The following is an 18,815-nucleotide window of genomic DNA, read 5'->3' as shown; positions in this document are numbered from 1 at the left end:
AAATATCATTTTTTTAGGGGTCAAATTTGGCTGTGTTTTTTAGTAACATTTTCAATATTTTCAGTAAAAAAAAAGTATGCAGTAATTTTTGTAGTGTCCCAGACTATACCTCTACGATTTTTTTTTTTGTAATTTAAATGATAATGGTGCCATTCTGTAGCAAAAAATGTGAAAAACATGCAAAAAATTGACTGTAAAAACGTGAAAAAATGAGATAGGCAAAATGTAATTATATTAGGTGGGAGAATAGGCCAAATACTATCAAAAACAAACATAAACTAAACAAGATAAATGCAAATTAAAATACTAAAAATAAAACAAGAAAATCATAAAACAAGAGAAGTAAAGTTTTTCGTAGAACAAAAGTTGTTCAAAATGACCTCCTGAACACGGGAAAAATAAATATTTTCGAAAAAAAAAATTGGGCGGTAGAGGGTTAATTTGTTTTGCTTTCTGATTTTTTTTTTACTTATCACATGCCTGGCCCGAGTGGAAACTGTAGACCCGTATTTTTTTGGTTTGGCCATTAGGGTGGCTCGACATGATCGATTTTTCAGAACAGGCAATTTCCGGTCCCGTTTGGGCCCCCAAACAACCCCCCAAAATTTGGAAGCGATTGGGTTTGACCCGGCTTTCCGCAAAGCGATTCAAATTTGTATGGGAAACCCCTCTTTTTTACATTTTAATTTTTATCATTTTCATTTTTTACTCAATTTAGGAACTAACACCGTAAAAGTATAGTCCTGAATGTCCTCTAAAACTTTCCCGAAGAAAGTATGGTCCTATCTTGCTTCTGGAAAAAGATACAGAGTTTTTAAAAGAGGCATTCCAAAATTAGTGCTGAAAATTATATTTCTTGCAAACACTGCCAGTACTTCAGTAGATATTTCGAAATCTTATTTTTAACGTCATGAGGAAGCAACCTATCAAAATGTTGTCTTAGGAAAATGTTTTTGTATATGAATGTGGCTTTTATTTAAAATTATTGACATGCAAGGTGACACACCTACAGGGTGTCAACTAAGCCCAAACTTCTACTGGTGACCTTTCCCAAGTAACATTATTTGTGACCGATGCATATTCCTGACTAGTTTGAAACAAAACAAATGAGTGGATCCGACTAATGTGTAACCTTCGGCGTGACTGGAAAAGCGCAATTTGGAAGCTGTTTTGAAACATATTTCACGTTTTGAAATTTGTTGACAGAACGTTGTCAATAAGTTTCGTGTAAGTTGTCAAATTAAGTAAATTTAATAAAGTTGTACCACATATGTTATGTTTAAGTTGCAGCAATATTATGTTAACATGATGATTTTTTTTTATTTGGAAGTGAACCTCAACAAATAAAAAACATATTTAGGAATATTGATGTCTAAATTATGTTCTGCTGAAGATTACAAAAATGAACAAGTTCAAAATATTTTTCATTCCTTCTATGGAACTGTATCTGATAATGATGTAGTGAAAGATAATAAAGATGATCAATGAACAACTGATTCTAATGCGAATTGTCATTCACCGAAGGATTTTTAATTATACTTTTAAATTTTCAACGCGCTTCATATTTGAAGTATATTTTTAACTAAAATTTGTTAAAAAATAAATCCTAATTATATTTTTTTCTATGAACACAACAGAGAGTCATAAGAAACAAATGCATCGATTGATTCCATTCAGTTCGAACCAAATAAAATCAGTTTAACCGCATGATTTTGAAATCATTTCATTTCTAATAATTGCAATATCACATTAAATGGAAGAAACAACATGGCTTCTATACAAAACAGGGTCGAATGCAGGCGTAAAAAAATATATTATATTTGTCTTTCTAAAATGACACATTTTAATCTTCGAGTAATCGCTCTCCTACAGATATTACTCGAAGTACACATAAATATTAAATTGAAAATAAAAAAAAATATTTAAAAGCAAAAACCAAAATCTAATTGCACTATCGTGCATCTTAATACGACCCTGTTTAGACATTTTTTGACAACTTTCAGTTTGTTGCATTTTTGTTGTGATAATGTTTTCAGAATCATCAACTAACATGTTGACCATCACAACGTATGTTTTGTTTTGTTTCAAACAAGTTTGCAAATTTAATCTGGCTGTAGCAAGAACTGTCAAATTGCCAGCAGCTTACAGAGTGCTTGCTTCATTTCGCGCACATTTACGAGGATTGGCAAGAAATTGATGGTCGACCTTTTTAAGATAGTTTCAGCTAGTGTCAGCAAGTTCAAAATACTATTCTGGAGATGGTAATGCCAGTATTTTCGTTCTAGTTCTGGAGCTAAGCCTATGTCAATCTTTGCTGGCGTTTTGAGGAGCTTTCGGCGTCTTTTGGAAGAGCATTGCTGGGATTAAAACTTTAAAAAAATAACAGTGCGTTCTTATCAGTAAATGTGGCGCTCCTAGTTCAATCGTGTTATATTTGGGGAGATCTGCAGGCTCATCACCGTTAGACCAGGGAAAAATAATTCAATGGCAGACGATGATTCTGCAAAATCATCCGACTGTTGGTCCTGGTCCTATCGGGAGTGTTATGAATCCATCCGATGGTTGTAGGTTTTCGATTTTGTTGGTTTGTTCTGCATTTTCGATGACCAGTTCCGCCTCCTTAAACCGGAAGGCCTATTTCTCTGGATATTACAGCAAATTTCGAAATCTGAAAGCGGCATAAATTGAATGTACCAAAACATTGTAGCCATGACAAACGTAGCACACAAAAAAGTTGACTAATAAATGTTACAGTTACATATCCATAACATATTGCTTACTATCTAAAAACATTCGTAAAGTTGTTCAAGTTGTTTCAAAAATAACTTTATGGCAACAGAATATGTTGCAAAACATCAGCTTTTTTAGTTTCTCGGGAGGCTAGCAGTAAGTCAAAGGCACTCATTATATTTTGTATCAAATTAGTTGTAAATAAGTGTCGACCACAAATTCCAAACAATTGCAACAAATGTAACTTTTTTACGCTCTTGATGCAACATACTTCGGACTTAGCCATTTGAAACATGTTTCGCGATGCTACTTGGGTTGCTATTATCCATATGCTATTATCCAAAATTTGCAAAATATCAATGAACTTTAATTTAATTTCAGTTTTCTAATAATATTACACCGCCATAACATCAATCGCTCTACCCATTGAGCTTTTGTTCTTTAAAAAGGATCATGATTGGTATTTAAGATTAATTTACATGCACATACAAGTTAATCAAACAAATTACAAAAATTACTTTAGCAAAACATGAAACTAGCTGACAATTACAAAATAGATGATATTTTGATCTGCTTTTGAACGAAATCAATTCTGCTAGGTTTTTTTTATTGAGTCCGGAACTTGGTTGTAAATATCAGTACCGAGATTTTTCAAACCTCGCCTTCCAATTTCTGTTCTGAACTTTTACTTTTTACATCTCTATCCGATCTGTGTTCCCAAAATATGTTTTTTTGCAATTCCCTCGAGAAACTACTTACTGTTTCCTGTCATTCTTGAACGGCGAAATAGCCTACTTTTCTGTACCAAAAATCACAGAATCAAATAGCAACACTTTTCAAAATAAATGCAGCACTGAAATGGGTGCTGAAAAGTTGAACTTTGCAGCACTTGTTACGAAAAGTAACACTTTACATATTTTTTTTGTTGATTTAATCGATTTATTGACAAAATGCATGAAAATTTGACTTAAAATTTCACTCAATGAATGTTTTTTGGAATTGCAAAAATGTTGTATGGAACTCGTTGCCACTTGTTGCATAAACTACTATTTCCAAACTATTTCAAAAGCTTAAAAAGTCTTAATTTGATTGAAACGCATTTTCATTAGGTTACAAGTGTTTGAACATTGGTTTTTCTTATGAATTTCAATTTGAGTTAATTCGATTGCCTTCTGATTTTCTGGGGAAATTTCGGATGGTACTGACAACTGACCACATGCCTGGTCCGAGTGGAACCCAATCAAATTATTCGCTCTACAGCATTGCCTTGGCGTTCTCGATTGCGAGATTCCTACTCGAAACTAGGGGTGTCCGAAGGCTTGATTGTTGAGGCAATTGCAAACCTCTTTTTACACCTAAGCTTCCTTCTTTGGATTGTTAGTCCAACTGCCTACCAGCGACTCCACCGAGGCAGGACCCAGGGAGACGACTCCTACACCTGGATTGAGCTAACGACCTAATCCTCTAGGTTAGACCGGGGCCAATATTTACTTCCCCGTCCAAAGGAAGGCGTGGTCAGACATATCTCGTCTCGATAAATGCCACCGGGACCGTCTGGGATCGAACCCAGGCCGACTGGGTGAGAGGCAACCACGCTTGCCCCTACACCACGGTCCCGGAGTGGAACCCGTAGACCCGTATTTTTTGTTTGGCCATTAGGGTGATCTACACCGTGTTAGAGTGGTCAAAAATGGTCATTTTCGTTAATTTTCGCCAAAAAATACATTTTTCAAAAAATAATTCCGCGAAGCAATTTTTGAAAATAGAAAAAAAAAACGTTTTCATACAATATTGTAAAACTCGTTTTAGAATGCAAAATTTAATTGACAATCTCGTTTGCAATCTAAAATGACAAATCTAAAATTTGACAAAATGCACCGTTTTCAAGTTATCGGCATTTTCAGGTTGAAATTTTTATAAATTGTTCGAATTGTTCGGTTCAAAATGGTTTGTTGTTGAGCAATTCTCTGAGAATTCGTACATTCCTTTTTTGGTGCCTTTGGTATGCCCAAAGAAGCCATTTTGCATCATTAGTTTGTCCATATAATTTTCCATACAAATTTCGCAGCTGTCCATACAAAAATGATGTATGAAAATTCAAAAATCTGTATCTTTTGAAGGAATTTTTTGATCGATTTGGTGTCTTCGGCAAAGTTGTATGGTATGGATACGGACTACACTGGAAAAAATGATACACGATAAAAAAATTTGGTGATTTTTTTATTTAACTTTTTGATTTGCAAAAAAACACTATTTTTATTTATTTTATTTTTTTATATGTTTTAGAGGACATCAAATGCCTACTTTTCAGGAATTTCCAGAGCGGGCAAAAAATCTTTGACCGAGTTATGAATTTTTGAATCAATACTGTTTTTTTTTTCAAAAAATCGAAATATTGATCGCAACAATTTTTCAACTTTATTTTTCGGTGTGAACTCGAATTTGCAATCAAAAAGTACTTTAGTGAAATTTTGATAAAGTGCATTGTTTTCAAGTTTTAGCCATTTTTAGGTATCTTTTTCGAAAATAGTCGCAGTTGTTATTTTTTTTAAATAAGTGCCCATGTTTGTCCAAACCTGAAAAAAATATTTTTGAAAAGCTGGGAAAGTTCTCTATATTTTGCTGTTTTCTAAGTCTCACCCAAACAAACCACTATTTCCTAATGTCGATATCTCAGCAACTTATGGTTCGATTAACAATATTAAAATATGAAACATTCGTGAAATTTTCCGATCTAAAAATAATTGCGACTATTGTCAAAAAAGATACCTTAATGGCTATAACTTGAAAACGGTGCACTTTATCAAAATTTCACTAAAGTATTTTTTGATTGCAAATTCGATTTCACATCGAAAAATAATGTTGAAAAATTGTTGCGAACAATATTTCGATTTTTTGAAAAAATCAGTATTGATCCAAAAATGCATAACTCGGTCAAAGATTTTTTGCCCGTTCTGGAAATTTCTGAAAAGTTGGCATTTTATGTCCCTCTAAAGAGAATAAAAAAAATGAAAATATTGGTTTTTTGCAATTAAGTCTTAGTGACAAAAAATAAAATTAAAAATCACAAAAATTGTTTAACCGTGTATTTTTTTTTCAGTGTAGTCCTTATCCATACCTACAACTTTTTTAAATCGATTAAAAAATTCGTTCGAATGATACAGATTTTTGAATTTTCATAAATCATTTTTGAATGGACAGCTGCCAAATTTGTATGGAAAAGTATATGGACAAACTAATGATGCAAAATGGCTTCTTTGGGCATACCGAAGGCACCAAAAAAGTTTCAGCAGGATTGAATACAAAAATTAAAATGGAGAAAAAAGACCGATTTCGTAAAATTCAAAAGCATTGATGACTACTTTTATGTAGAAAATTAAAGTTATGGGAAACTTGTGATATTTTTTCGCAAGCCGCATCAAATAAAACCATCCAGAGGTTTATTTTTGTTCTTATTAATTTATTTTTGTTATTCATAATAAGTTAATTGTATTCTATACTGTTATTATTTTTTTTACCTTAATGACTAAGTTTTCCTTTTTCATTACTTTTCGATACCTCAAAATGTGTAAAAATGGTGATTACTTGTTTTCTTCTTCCGTTACTTTTTTGCTCTCTTTTTCTAGTTATCCGCTTTCGATAACTTTTTGCGTGTGTATGGTTTTTACCGATTTTTTATTTCCTCGATTCACGCTTCCTCCACATTTTCGCATTTTCGAAATGCTAGCTTTTGTTTTGTTGTTTAGCTGTTTGTTTGCTCGATTTATTTTTCTTCATCACAAATCAGCACGAGAGTGTGTCTGTGTGTGTGTGTATGTTTTTGTGTTGTCATTTTAAGGTTCCACAAGTATAACTCACTTTCCTTATTTATTCGCTTTTGAATATACGAGTTTTTTTTTCGCTTGATTGATTTCTTTTGTTTATTTAGGTATAAACTTTTTCACGCTCTCTTTGCTTGTGTTTCGTTCTTTCGCTTCTTTTTGTTTTGTTTTGTTCACTTATTAAAAGAGGTTTTTCTTGTTCGTGTAAAAACGCGTCTAGGAAAATTTGAGTTTTCACCTTCTCCAGTTGTGAATTGCGATGCGACTGTGTTTGTGTGAAGATGGGTTGTTTGCTTTCTTTTTGCAAGGTGTTTAAATCCTTGAAGAAGTTTTTTTTATGGATTTTTTGTTTGTTTTCTTTTGTGTGAGAGTGCAATCTGGCGTTTAAGCGATGCGTTTGTTTTTTGTCTTGTTCTTGGTCGGTTTGAAGTTGGTTTACTCATTTTTTGTTGTTGTTGTTGCGGTTTTGTTTCAATCGTACAAGTGCACATTTTTAACAGCATGGCTTGTTTGTTTTTTTTTGTGTTTCAATATTTGAGAACATAAATCATACAAACGACGCATTTTGAAACGTTCGTTTGTTTGTTTAAAAAGCCCCCTAGGAATATTCTGTAATTTAAATGTATCTTCACTTGAATTGTATTCATAAATCGCTTCTGTTTGCTTTTCATTATATAGTTTTTAATCTAAATAACTTCAGTTTACGCGTGTTTATGTGTTTACTTTTTTGTCCTTTATCAAAAACAGTTTTGAAATTCACAATTAAAGAGTTTTCCTTTCCATTTTGCTTTACTTTGATGTCCGTATGTCTGTGTTTCTAATGGTAGTATGCTTTGTACACTGAGGAGATAAGGTAACGAACGAAATGAAGGCGCAGACGTTTCAGTGCTCGACGTTTCAGAAATCTGCCTACTTTCGGGCGCAATCGTAGTAGGCTTCATCTACACTGTGAAGAAGCCAACTTGGATTACACATTTTTATGAACTTCCATTTGACGAGAGTAAGTGCAGATTTCCGAGTCGAGCCCAACGGAAAGGATAAATTTTCAAATTTAAATAGACATTAAATGCGCTTTACTATTTTGGTTTTGTTTCCGCGTGTTGAAATGTTTCACATTTAGTTTTTTTTGTGTCGTTTTGTTCATCAGCGCGCGCTCACACAATGATAAAAGCATTACACAATTACAATGTGATTTCTTTTTGTTCGCTAGTAACTTATTGGTTCTTCCAATTATTCTGCTGAGTTTTGCTGGTTTTAAATTTCCTTACTAACTTTTCTCATTACTCATTTGTTTAGTTTTTTTTTGTTTACTTCACATTTTCTTGAAGATACTAGGCAGTGTGTGGCGCTTACTAGAATTTCTTGCATTCATCCAAAGAACTCCCACTTTGGATGCTCCAATTCCAGATACTTTTGCGGATTTCGGTTCTCCGGAACCACCGAAAAGCTGAGCAAACCAAAGCTGGGCGTGATTTCTGCGAGCTAGTGCGACTTGCGTCGTTCAAACCGCGAAAAGTGAGTCACTTTTCTCAGAATGATTTGAACCACCACTCGACTCAGCGAAATGGCCCAACCGTTTGCTCAAATGGAAGTGTTACCGAGTCACGCACACTCATCCAACTTGGTGACGCAAAGGATGAACCGAAACCGTCGTTCAAACGCTGATTGTTTCCATTAGACGGTCTTGTTTCAAACACATTTGAGGAATTTTGAGCAAAAAATCGATAAACTGCTCTGCTTGTGTTAAATGTTTGCGTCAAACCACAAACAGTTAAAATAAATCGAGTCATTCCACTTCTTACAACAACCCTCCTCAGCCAAGATCTTGTTTTGGGGTGTGTGGCGGAAAAAAAAACACGCGAATGAATACAATCAGTGCAGTACGTTCGGCAACGCACCCGTCCCCCGTTGACTGCCTGGAGAGCCCTTTTTCCAAACAGCCCAGCGCCAACCCAAGTTTGCAACCTTTGAGATTGTATGCAAGAAACGCATCACCGCAGGGTGCCATCTGGTGGTTCAACCGTGAAGCGAAATCCGCGTTGAGCCCCGATTCTGATTCTAGATGTAGTTTTTTTTTCATCTTACTCTCACAAGTCGCGTGTATTCTTCTGTCGCATTCTTGCATTTGCTGGTAGTATTGTGTGTTCAACATATCCTCACACGTAGCATCGCTACACGTGTTCATACAATGTTTTGTAATGATACTTTTTTTCCATTTGAGAACAACTTAAATCCTGTGAATGATTGCAACTTTGCATGCTGTTAAAAGTTAAAATTAACAAAATACTTTCTCTCTGACTAGTGTGTAAAACTAAAATCTCTCGCGACGCAGCTTCTTTTCCGTTGACCTGCGCGCCATCCTAAATAAATACGAAAAACTAGTATGGCTTCGAATGAGGAGAGCATTTGGTACCGAATATATGTATCTGTGTGAATACTACAATTATAAATATATGTATATTAGAAAGAAAAAAAAAACAGATTGTGTAATTGTTCCGGGGAATTCCCTTCCCACCGCTGCCACAACAGCTCCGTATCCTAAGGAAACATTGCACGTGTTTGTTGTCCGTTAAGATATAGCCCCTTGGTGAGCTTCGGGCAGATGGTGGAGGTGATTCCGTAACTGCTTTATGCTTTATGTTCACATTTCCCTGCAACTCTTTAAACTAACTCATTTCGATCTCAATAAGAGGTTGTGCTTGCTTGATTGTACAGATTAAACAAATACAAAGAGACGAATGTGTGTGTGTGTGTTTGTAAATATAGATTATCATAAGAAAGAGTGAGTTTGTGTAATACATGCGTGTGTGTGCTGGCCAAACATTCGAAACTGTCTCAAAAGAAGAGCAGTGCAAATGTTGACACGACGTTTGTTCTTGCATAACCAGGTATAAACTCCAAATTGGACACCTCTAGCAAGCTATGCAACAGAAAATGTACTCAAAGTTGAACAATACTTTAATAAATTGATTGATTGAGATTAAAATTTAAATTTCACCAACGAGAACGGTTGAATACTTTCCATACGGTGTCGCCATCTTGTTGCTGAAACAAGCACTAAACAAGCTTGTGAGCGACTTGCATGCAAGTTGCAAACCAGTTCTCGCTGGTTTTCGCACTCCTTTTGCGCTAACAATTTATAAAAATTTAGAAACAGTTGTACAAAAAGCTAAACTAATAATTAGCATAGAATAAATATTTGCGCGAATTTTTAAACTATCACAACGAGATTTTTGCCGTAAACAATACGTATAAATATATGTGTTTGTGCCTCTGTCTATCCAATGAAAACGAAACGTAGAAACTAATCCGAAAAAATGCACATTCTGTTTGAAACTTAAAGGTCGATTTGAGGCTGAAGTCCGCTTAGTTCCAGACGCGCAGGAACGAGTCCCAGGAGCCGGTCGCGACGGCCATTCCGTTCTCGGTGACTCCTAAGCACGATACGCGATTGTCATGGCCGGCCAGGATTCCGGCCCGTTCGGCCTTCATCGTGTCCCACACGTTGCAGTTGAAGTCGTCGTAGCCGGCGAGCAGCAGACGGCCGGACTTGGAGAACGCCACCGAAGTTATGCCGCAGATGATGTTGTCGTGGGAGTACATGGCCAGTTCCTGGTCGGCGCGGATGTCGAAGAGACGGCAGGTGGCGTCGTCGGAACCGGTAGCGAATGCGTGTCCGTTGGGGAAGAAGGTAACGGCGTTGATGTCACTCTCGTGACCCGGGAAGGTCTGCTTGCACTGACCCTCGCGGATATCCCACAGCTTGGCCGAGGCGTCGCACGCTCCCGATACGAAGACACGGAACTGAGGTGACAGCGACAGTGCCATCACGTCTCCGGTATGTCCGAGGAACGATGTACACTGCTGACCGGTTTCGATATCCCACAGCCCACAGGACATGTCACCGGAGCTGGTGACGATCTGGTTGTCGTCCAGGAAGCGACAGCAGGACAGGTAGCCGGTATGGCCGGGAAGTTCCCGCGACACCCGGACGTTGCCTTCGCGCGTTTTGAGGTTGTAGATGGAACAGATGTTGTCCAGGCCACCGCACGCCACAAAGTTCCCGGACGGGGCGTACGCACAGGTCATGACCCAGGATGACCGGAGCGGGATCGCGTGGACCTTGTTGGTCGTGTGCGAGTCCCACACGATCAGCTTGCCGTCCTGCGAGGCGGACACCAAGTTCCGCGAATCGCAGCCCCAGTGCATGGCGTAGATCTTGGCCAGATGACCGCGCAGGGTGCGCCTCGTACGCATCTGTATCCGCCCGATCGGTTCCAGGTTGTTGGTAGCCTGGACCAACGACGTGTCACAGGCCGTCTTCCGGGCATCACGGATGGCATTCTTGAGCGTTTCCGCTTCCTGCCGTAGCGCTTCCAGCTCGTTCATCCTGGCACCGCCGAGACACTCGAAGGAAGGGTAATTTAGCAACTACTGAACACTTCCTCCACCGGAGGAAAATGCTGAACTCGACAACTTCTTCCAAAAGGGTGCTGACTTTCTCTCCTCTATGCCTTTTTTCGCACCCACCTTCTTCCCGTCAACTTCACTATTTTTCGAGGTGCCACAGCCACAGAAAGAGAGGAAAAAAATTCAACACCGATTTATCGATTATCTGCAGTTTTCAATTGTTGGAGCTTTTTTCTGATCTTCTTGCTTCCTTCCTTCAGCCAGATATCATCCTTTCAGGCCCACCTTCTAGCACTTCCGAACGGTTCAACTCCACGCTCTAATCCTAATCCGTGTCCTCCGGTAGCGTTTCGTCGGTTTTCTACACTTGTTCAGCCCGAATCTAACTCTGCATTTCACTAAAATCTTTCACCATCTTTCAGATCCTCCATATTACTTTACATATAAAAATCCAATATCCACCTATCCCACAAAATCACGAGAGAGAATTCAAATACTCCCAACTTTACACGAACACTCTCTCTCTCTCTTCCTCTCCCTCTCTCACGTTCACGTCACAATCCCACTTTTGTGTAACACGCACCCCCTATCGCGTGCTCACTTCTCTCAAAACCATCCAAGAGAATCAGACTTTTCCACACTTTTCCTGCCCTTCCCACTGACTTCACTGACTTTTCCGAAGAACAAAAAAAACTGGGAGGTGTTCCGTCTATCCACAAAACCACATCCAAAAATGTCCCTTTATCAAAATCACTCGTCCACGCTCGACATCATCCAAGCGGTCCTCCCAAAATGCCCCAAATATTCGAATTTCCCAGTTTCCCGCGACGAGACGGAAATTTTATCACTGCTGGCCGAGCGACGACACACCGACGATGACACTCTGGGACTCTCGAGGGGGTGGTGCGCGGGTGGAAAAGCGAAACAGCGGACCGACATTCAACACATCGGCGGCGGCAATCTCCCTTGTGCCATCTCAAAACATCAAAGAGAGGGAAAGAGAGTTGGGATATTTCGACCGCGCTGGTAACTGGGCGAGATCGGGGAAGTTTTACTCGAATGGTCTCTCTCTCTCTCTGGAGTGGAAATGGGATATTTTTACTCTTTCTCTCTTGGTTGGCAGTTCTTATCATGATCTCTGTTCAGTGAGCTTTGAAAGTTCGCTCTCTCACGATTTACTCGGTAGCATTGGTGTACGATTTTGAAGTACCGGTTTGAAATGAACGTTATTTGTTTCCTTAATTGTGTAAATTGAAAAAGGTTCGCAACAATTAAATTAAATCGTAAATTATTTTCTAAATAACAACTGCAACCTCCAAAGTATATCATTAATTGGATATATTTTTTTCCGATTGCAACCATATGCAGCATGATAAAAAGTATGAAAAATATGTGCACTGTCACTTGTCAGCGATGAAAATACCCAAATAACACAACAAACGATTTCAAGTCAACACTTGAAATAGTTCTTATATTTCTTTGAGCAATGTTTCTCGAAATCAGATTTTTAAGGGGTTACATACAGTCCAGACTCGATTATCCGAAGGCCTTGGAAAAAAATCACTTCGGATAATTGAATCACGAAAAAAAAAAATTTTCGCTATCTAATTTTTGATTGTTGAGCATCGGTATGACCCCTAAACTACGCTAAAATTATTTAGAATTTTTAAATCCAAGATGGCGGCCAAAATGGCGGTGATGCAATTTTGAAAAATGCGTTTTATTTTTTAAAAGGCAATCAACAACTCAAATTTGACTAAAGTGGGGTCGTAGAACTCAAATTTTATGCTTAAAACAAGAAAATGAAAAAAATACGATTTTTTTTGTTCGTGATTTCGATTATCCGAAGTCCCATACAAACCTTCGGATAATCGAACTTCGGATAATCGAGTCTGGACTGTACCTGTAAATCGGCAAAAATGACAGTTTGGTTTGAGCACACACTTAAACTTTTTTTTAAATCTGTTTCCAGGGCATTAAAATATACATTTTCATCTATTAACTAAACAAATTTGAAGACATTTGGTTGTATCATAGCCGAGATATACGTGGTGATTATTGCATTCGATCGTAATATTACGATCGTAATTTGTCGACTCACGATCGAGATTTCTCAATAGTGAGATTACGACTTACCATCGACAAATCTCGATCTACCATCGACAAATTACGACTTACCATCGAGAAATTACGATCGTAATTTTACTGTTGAGAAATCTCGATCGTGGATCGAGAAATTGCGATCGTAATTTGTAATACCATTTTATGAATATTTTTTTTAATTTAAACGGAATATTGAAAAAAAAATCAAAAATTTCAAAAATTTCAAAAATTTCAAAAATTTCAAAAATTTCAAAAATTTCAAAAATTCAAAAATTTTAAAAAAATTCAAAAATTTTAACATTTTTAAAAATTAAAAAAAAAATCAAAAAATTCTTTGCGAAATTTTTGATTATTTTGAAATTTTTTAAATTTGTATGTACCGTAAACCGGGGTGACTTTGATAGGATTTCAATTTGTTTTTAGAATATTTTCCAACAGGTAAGGTTTTTCTCAAGATTATTATTTTTAAAACATGTACTGGGGTAGGCCACACAAAGTCCATGCACTATTTTGGAAAAAAAAGTTGTTTCAATAGTGTTTAGAAAAATAGTTACGTTAAAAAATCTTGGTTTTAATTCCGGGGTGACTTTGATAGTCATAGTTTTTCTTGTTAAAATCATATTTAAGATGTTCAAACTTTATTTGTACGTTAAATATACCATCACTAAAGTAGCTGATATATTTTGTAAGAAAAAAAATCAATGTTTATATTAAGTTAACTAAGTTTATAAGCTTTTTAACAAAATACATTTAAATTTTAGGTAAAATTGTTAAAAAGTCGGAATTTTGCCTGAAATTTGTTAAAAATAGTTTTGTTTATAAAATTATCGATTTATATTGCATTTTATACTGAATTCGAAGCACGAATCACAAGTTTTCACATTTTACATGAAATTTGTTCAACTGAATTTGTCTATAAATTTGGAGATTTTTTTCAAATTGTGTTTCAAGAACACATATTATTTATTATTTACAAACTTTTTAACCTTCTCCTAGTGGAAAATTTTCCAAAAAATCCGAAAATGCATTCCGTTTTCCGATTAAAAATCATGTTCATTGAGAAAATCATGACACTTTGAGAAGTTTAAAATAATGACTTTCATCCACATTTTCTTAACTATAGTTAACCAACTTTATAAACTTTTCAAAAATTTATGAAAAATTCTTCATGAGGTACTTTGAACACTTCTCTACCACGGTCAGTATGTTTCTGAACCATTCCTTACGTATTTTAATTGTACTCTTCATTTTGCGGAAAAATCGCAAACCTATCAAAGTCACCCCGGCTATCAAAGTCACCCCGTTTTACGGTAGGTATGTTTTTGAATTTTTTGTGAAATTTTTGGAATTTTAGAATTTTTCAAATTCAATTTCTGAAATCTTTGAAATTTTTGATTTTTTTTTATTTTTTTTTTAAATTTTAAAATTATTGAAAGTTTTAAAATTTTTGAATTTTTTTCATAAATTTTTGAAGCTGTTTAATTTTTTGAAATTTTTAATTTTTTTTTGAAACCTTTTAAAAAAAATAAATTTTTTGAATACTTGAATTTAAAAAAAAACACGTATCGAGATTTTCTCGATCGTTAGTCGTAATTTGTCAATGGTAGATCGAGAAATTACGATCGAATGATCTCAATCTACTATCGACAAATTACGACTTACCATCGACATATTACGACTTACCATCGAGAAATTACGATCGTAATATTACGATCGAGAAATCTCGATCGTGAGTCGAGAAATTACGATCGAATGCAATAATCACCACGATAGCTTTTTGAAGCTAGCAGTTTAAAAAACGGGTGCCACGATATCCCAACACTGCTTTGACCAAATCGGCTGAAAATTTTGGGCATTTTTCAAAGAGTGGAAAAAAGTATGCATTTATTATGTGTTTTTGCCTGAGGAAAGGCTATAAAATCACTCGAAAAATTAACTTCTCAATTAGACCTCCTAGACCCACCTTCATGTATACCTATTGACTCAGAATCAAATTCTGAGCAAATGTCTGTGTGTGTGGTGGGATGTTGATCAAAAAATTGTCACTCGATTATCTCGAGACTGGCTAAACCGATTTTGTCCGTTTTGGCCTCATTCGATCCGTCTTGGGGTCCCATAAGTCGCTATTAAAAATAATGCAGTTTAGTTAAGGACTTCAAAAGTTATGCTAAAAAAACGATTTTAACAAAAGTCCGGAAGATTTAAAAAGGGTGGTTTTTGTAAGAAAACCCGTCATGCTATACATTTTCAGAAAGAACTTTCCAACGCGTCCAAGACATTGAAGATCTGACAACCCTATCAAAAGTTATAAGCACTTAAGTGTCATTTATGCACCTTTTGGAGGCCGGATCTCAGATATGTTGATGAAAACGTTGTCCGGATCTCTCATGCGACATATCGTTGGATAGGTAATCAAAAGACCTTTTCAACAAGCACGAATTGGATTGGGGATCTGGCTACCCTATCATAAGGTGTAAGCATATAAGTGCCCTGCAATATGAAGACTATCAAATCTAGTGGTATGAATAATGAGTCAAATTGATAAAACACTGAATAACATCGCACTTTTGTGTCTATTTTGGAAAGCACCCTTTAAATGTGAGGAAGGCACCAACCACCCTAGGGTGGATTCAGTTACGTTTTTTTAATTTAGATCTCAGATCTGAAAACCAAAAAAATATTTTTTTTTTTCTTGATTTGTAATACTGTTGCTTCAGATTTTCTGAAACTGAACTTGACTTTTTGCCTTCCTCAACTCAATGAGGAAAGGCTTTAAAATCACTCGAAAAATGAATTTCTTAATTTGACCTTGTAGGCTCACCTTCACGTATAGTATACCTATCGACTCAGAATCAAATTCTGAACAAATGTCTGTGCGTGTGTCTGGATGTGAGTCCGTGCACCGAAAAATATGCACTCGATTATCTCCGGACTGGCTGAACCGATTTGGACAGTTTTGGTCTCATTCGATCCGTCTTGGGGTCCCACAAGACCCTAGTTAATATTATGAAGTTTAGAAAAGTACTTCAAAAGTTATGCTAAAAAACGATTTTAGCTAAACTTCGGAAGATTGTAAAAAGGGTGGTTTTTGTAAGAAAACCCATCATGCTATATATTATTAGAAAGGTATTTGAAAGACCTTTCCAACGCGTTAAAAAGATTGAAAATCTGACAACCCCATCAAAAGTTATGAGCACTTAAGTGTTATTTATAGACTTTTTTGAAGCCGGATCTCATATATTTTGATGAAAAAGTTGTCCGGATCTATCATGCGACCCATCGTTGGATAGGTAATCAAAAGACCTTTCCAAAAAGCCCAAAAGATTGAAGATCTGACAACCCTATCAAAAGTTATAAGTACTTTAGTGTTTTTGATACACGATAATTTGATAAAAAAAAGTGTTATTTATACACTTTTTTGAGGATGTGTAGTGTCTTTACTTTATGAATGTGAGGAAGGCACCAACCACCTAAAGGTGGATTAAGTAACGTTTTTTTATATAATTCGACAGTTTTTGATTTTTGTTTATTTTTTAAAGCAAAACAAATAAATCGGACTTTGTCATGCACACGCGATATGTCTTGAGCTTGAGAGTCACTCAAAATTTCAGCCAATTTAGTTTGGCCAATTTGGCAACCGTAAATCAACTAGGTGTTTGGAGAAAAAGGCTCAGAAAGTTCGCTTTGCGCATGGAAATTTTTTTAGCTCAAATCGTCACTTACTCTTTTTAATCGTGAAATATCACTCATGAATCTTTCAGGAGTGATTAAAAATCATTTTTTATTGGATTTTATAAATTTTCTGCAATCTTTTTTATATTCTTCATGAAATACCCTTAAGGGTTACAAAAATGTTTAAAAAAAATCCGAAAATGGGTTACAACCTGCGCGCTGGGTTAGACCAAAAAACCATTTGTCCTTTTTTTAGAAATGCACGTGATAATAAAACCAAAGTCGTAATAAATCAAGTTTTAGTTCAATTTCCCCTGTACAAGTTACTGTTCAAATATTGTCCATTAAAGGTTGTTTTAGTGCCTGGTAGGGCGTTTTAGGGACAAAAAGAAATGTGAGCAATTCCAGCGCAAATCAGGAACTTTTCTGGTTCTTTTGAACCCGACCATCTCTGATTTCAATGAAACTTTGTAGACATTTTTGTGTATATGGAGTCAGTTGCACTCGAGAATGACATTTGAGTTATTTAAATATTTTTTTATTTCGTAATTTAAAAATTATTGCAACTCGAAGCCGGAATTTAGACGGGCTTCCTGAAAAAAAAAATACACTGAAAGAAAAATACACCCCACTTCTATGAGATTTTTCGATTTTTAAGTTTAAAAGATAAATTTTAAGGTGATGTCACGATTTTTTTCGTTCAAATTTTTTGAGAAAATTGTCGAAAATGATACAAAAAGAGCTACGAAAAATGCAGGAAAGTATGTCATCTAAAAAAAATACAAAAATCGTTTACTAAATTTTTTTTTTGAAACGGGGTCTAAACGTAAAAAATATCAAATACCTATAGTGGGAATCAATTCTCTAGACAATTTTACATATAAGTCACCATATTTACCATTGTCCTAAGTCCAATCCTTGTGGAGATACAGCGACTTTAAAAATAAAAATGTTGAAAAAACAGAGATTTCGGCCATTTCTATATGACAGACCTTTTCCAGACTCGTAAATATTTTTACCGGAGAGCTCGTCCGATTTCCCATACTTTTGTCTTTGACCACTTTTCGATTAGATGTATGGGCTTACGGATATGAGCCTAATTGCCTTGCTCATAACTGAAAATTTGATTTTTTCAGTGTTTTGATGTGGATGGTATCAGCCTGGATAGTAAATAAGCTTACATAAATAATAAAACGAGAAGCATTTTAGACAATTTCCTCAAAAAATTTAAGCGAAAAAAAAATCTTTGCATAACCTTGAAATTTAACTTTTGAAATTAAATTTTTGATCGATTTGGTGTCTTCGGCAAAGTTGTAGGTATGGATATGGACAACACTGAAAAAAAATGATACACGGTAAATTTTTTTTGGTCACTAAAACTTGATTTGCAAAAAAAAAAAAAACACTTTTTTATTTTTTATTTTTTGATATGTTTTAGAGGACATCAAATGCCAACTTTTCAGAAATTTCCAGGTTGTGCAAAAAATCTTTGAGCGAATTTTGAATTTTTGAATCAATACTGATTTTTTCAAAAAATCGAAAAATTGTTCGCAAAAAATTTTCGATGTAAAATCATATTTGCAATCAAAAAGTACTTTAGTGAAATTTTGATTAGGTGCACCGTTTTCAAGTTAAATCCATTTTTAGGTGACTTTTTTAAAAATGGTCGAAGTTTTTATTTTTTTAAATTAGTGCACATGTTTGCCCACTTCTGAAAAAAAATATTTTTGAAAAGCTGAGAAAATTCTCTATATTTTGCACTTTTGAACTTGATACGACCCTTAGTTGCTGAGATATTGCCGTGCAAAAGTTTAAAAACAGGAAAATTGATGTTTTCTAAGTCCCACCCAAACAACACACCATTTTCTAATGTCGATATCTCAGCAATCAATGGTCCAATTTTCAATGTAAAACTATGAAACATTCGTGAAATTTTCCGATCTTTTCGAAAAAAATATTTTCAAAATTTTTAAACCAAGACTAACATTTCAAAAGGGCCAAACATTCCATATTACGCCCTTTTTAAAATGTTTGTCTTGGTTTAAAAATTCTGAAAATATTTTTTTTTTCGAAAAGATC

General features: G+C 35.5%; 2 protein-coding genes across 2 annotated transcripts in view; both read right to left on the bottom strand.

Annotated features, from left to right (window-relative positions):
* LOC120413262 (guanine nucleotide-binding protein subunit beta-1-like) overlaps window positions 1-18,815 on the bottom strand; it is a 71,956-nt gene that overhangs the window by 34,629 nt on the left and 18,512 nt on the right. The window lies entirely within an intron of this gene.
* On the bottom strand, window positions 6,170-11,820 carry LOC128093532 (guanine nucleotide-binding protein subunit beta-1). The gene has a single exon (XM_052710749.1). The coding sequence runs from the start codon at window positions 10,938-10,940 to the stop codon at window positions 9,918-9,920; it is 1,023 nt and encodes a 340-aa protein (XP_052566709.1). The 5' UTR covers window positions 10,941-11,820; the 3' UTR covers window positions 6,170-9,917.

This window comes from Culex pipiens, chromosome 3 (genome assembly GCF_016801865.2).
Source record: "Culex pipiens pallens isolate TS chromosome 3, TS_CPP_V2, whole genome shotgun sequence".
In the NCBI taxonomy this organism is placed as follows: domain Eukaryota; kingdom Metazoa; phylum Arthropoda; class Insecta; order Diptera; family Culicidae; genus Culex; species Culex pipiens.
The sequence above is the reverse complement of the archived record's forward strand: the minus strand, read 5'-3'. Positions and strand labels throughout refer to the sequence as shown.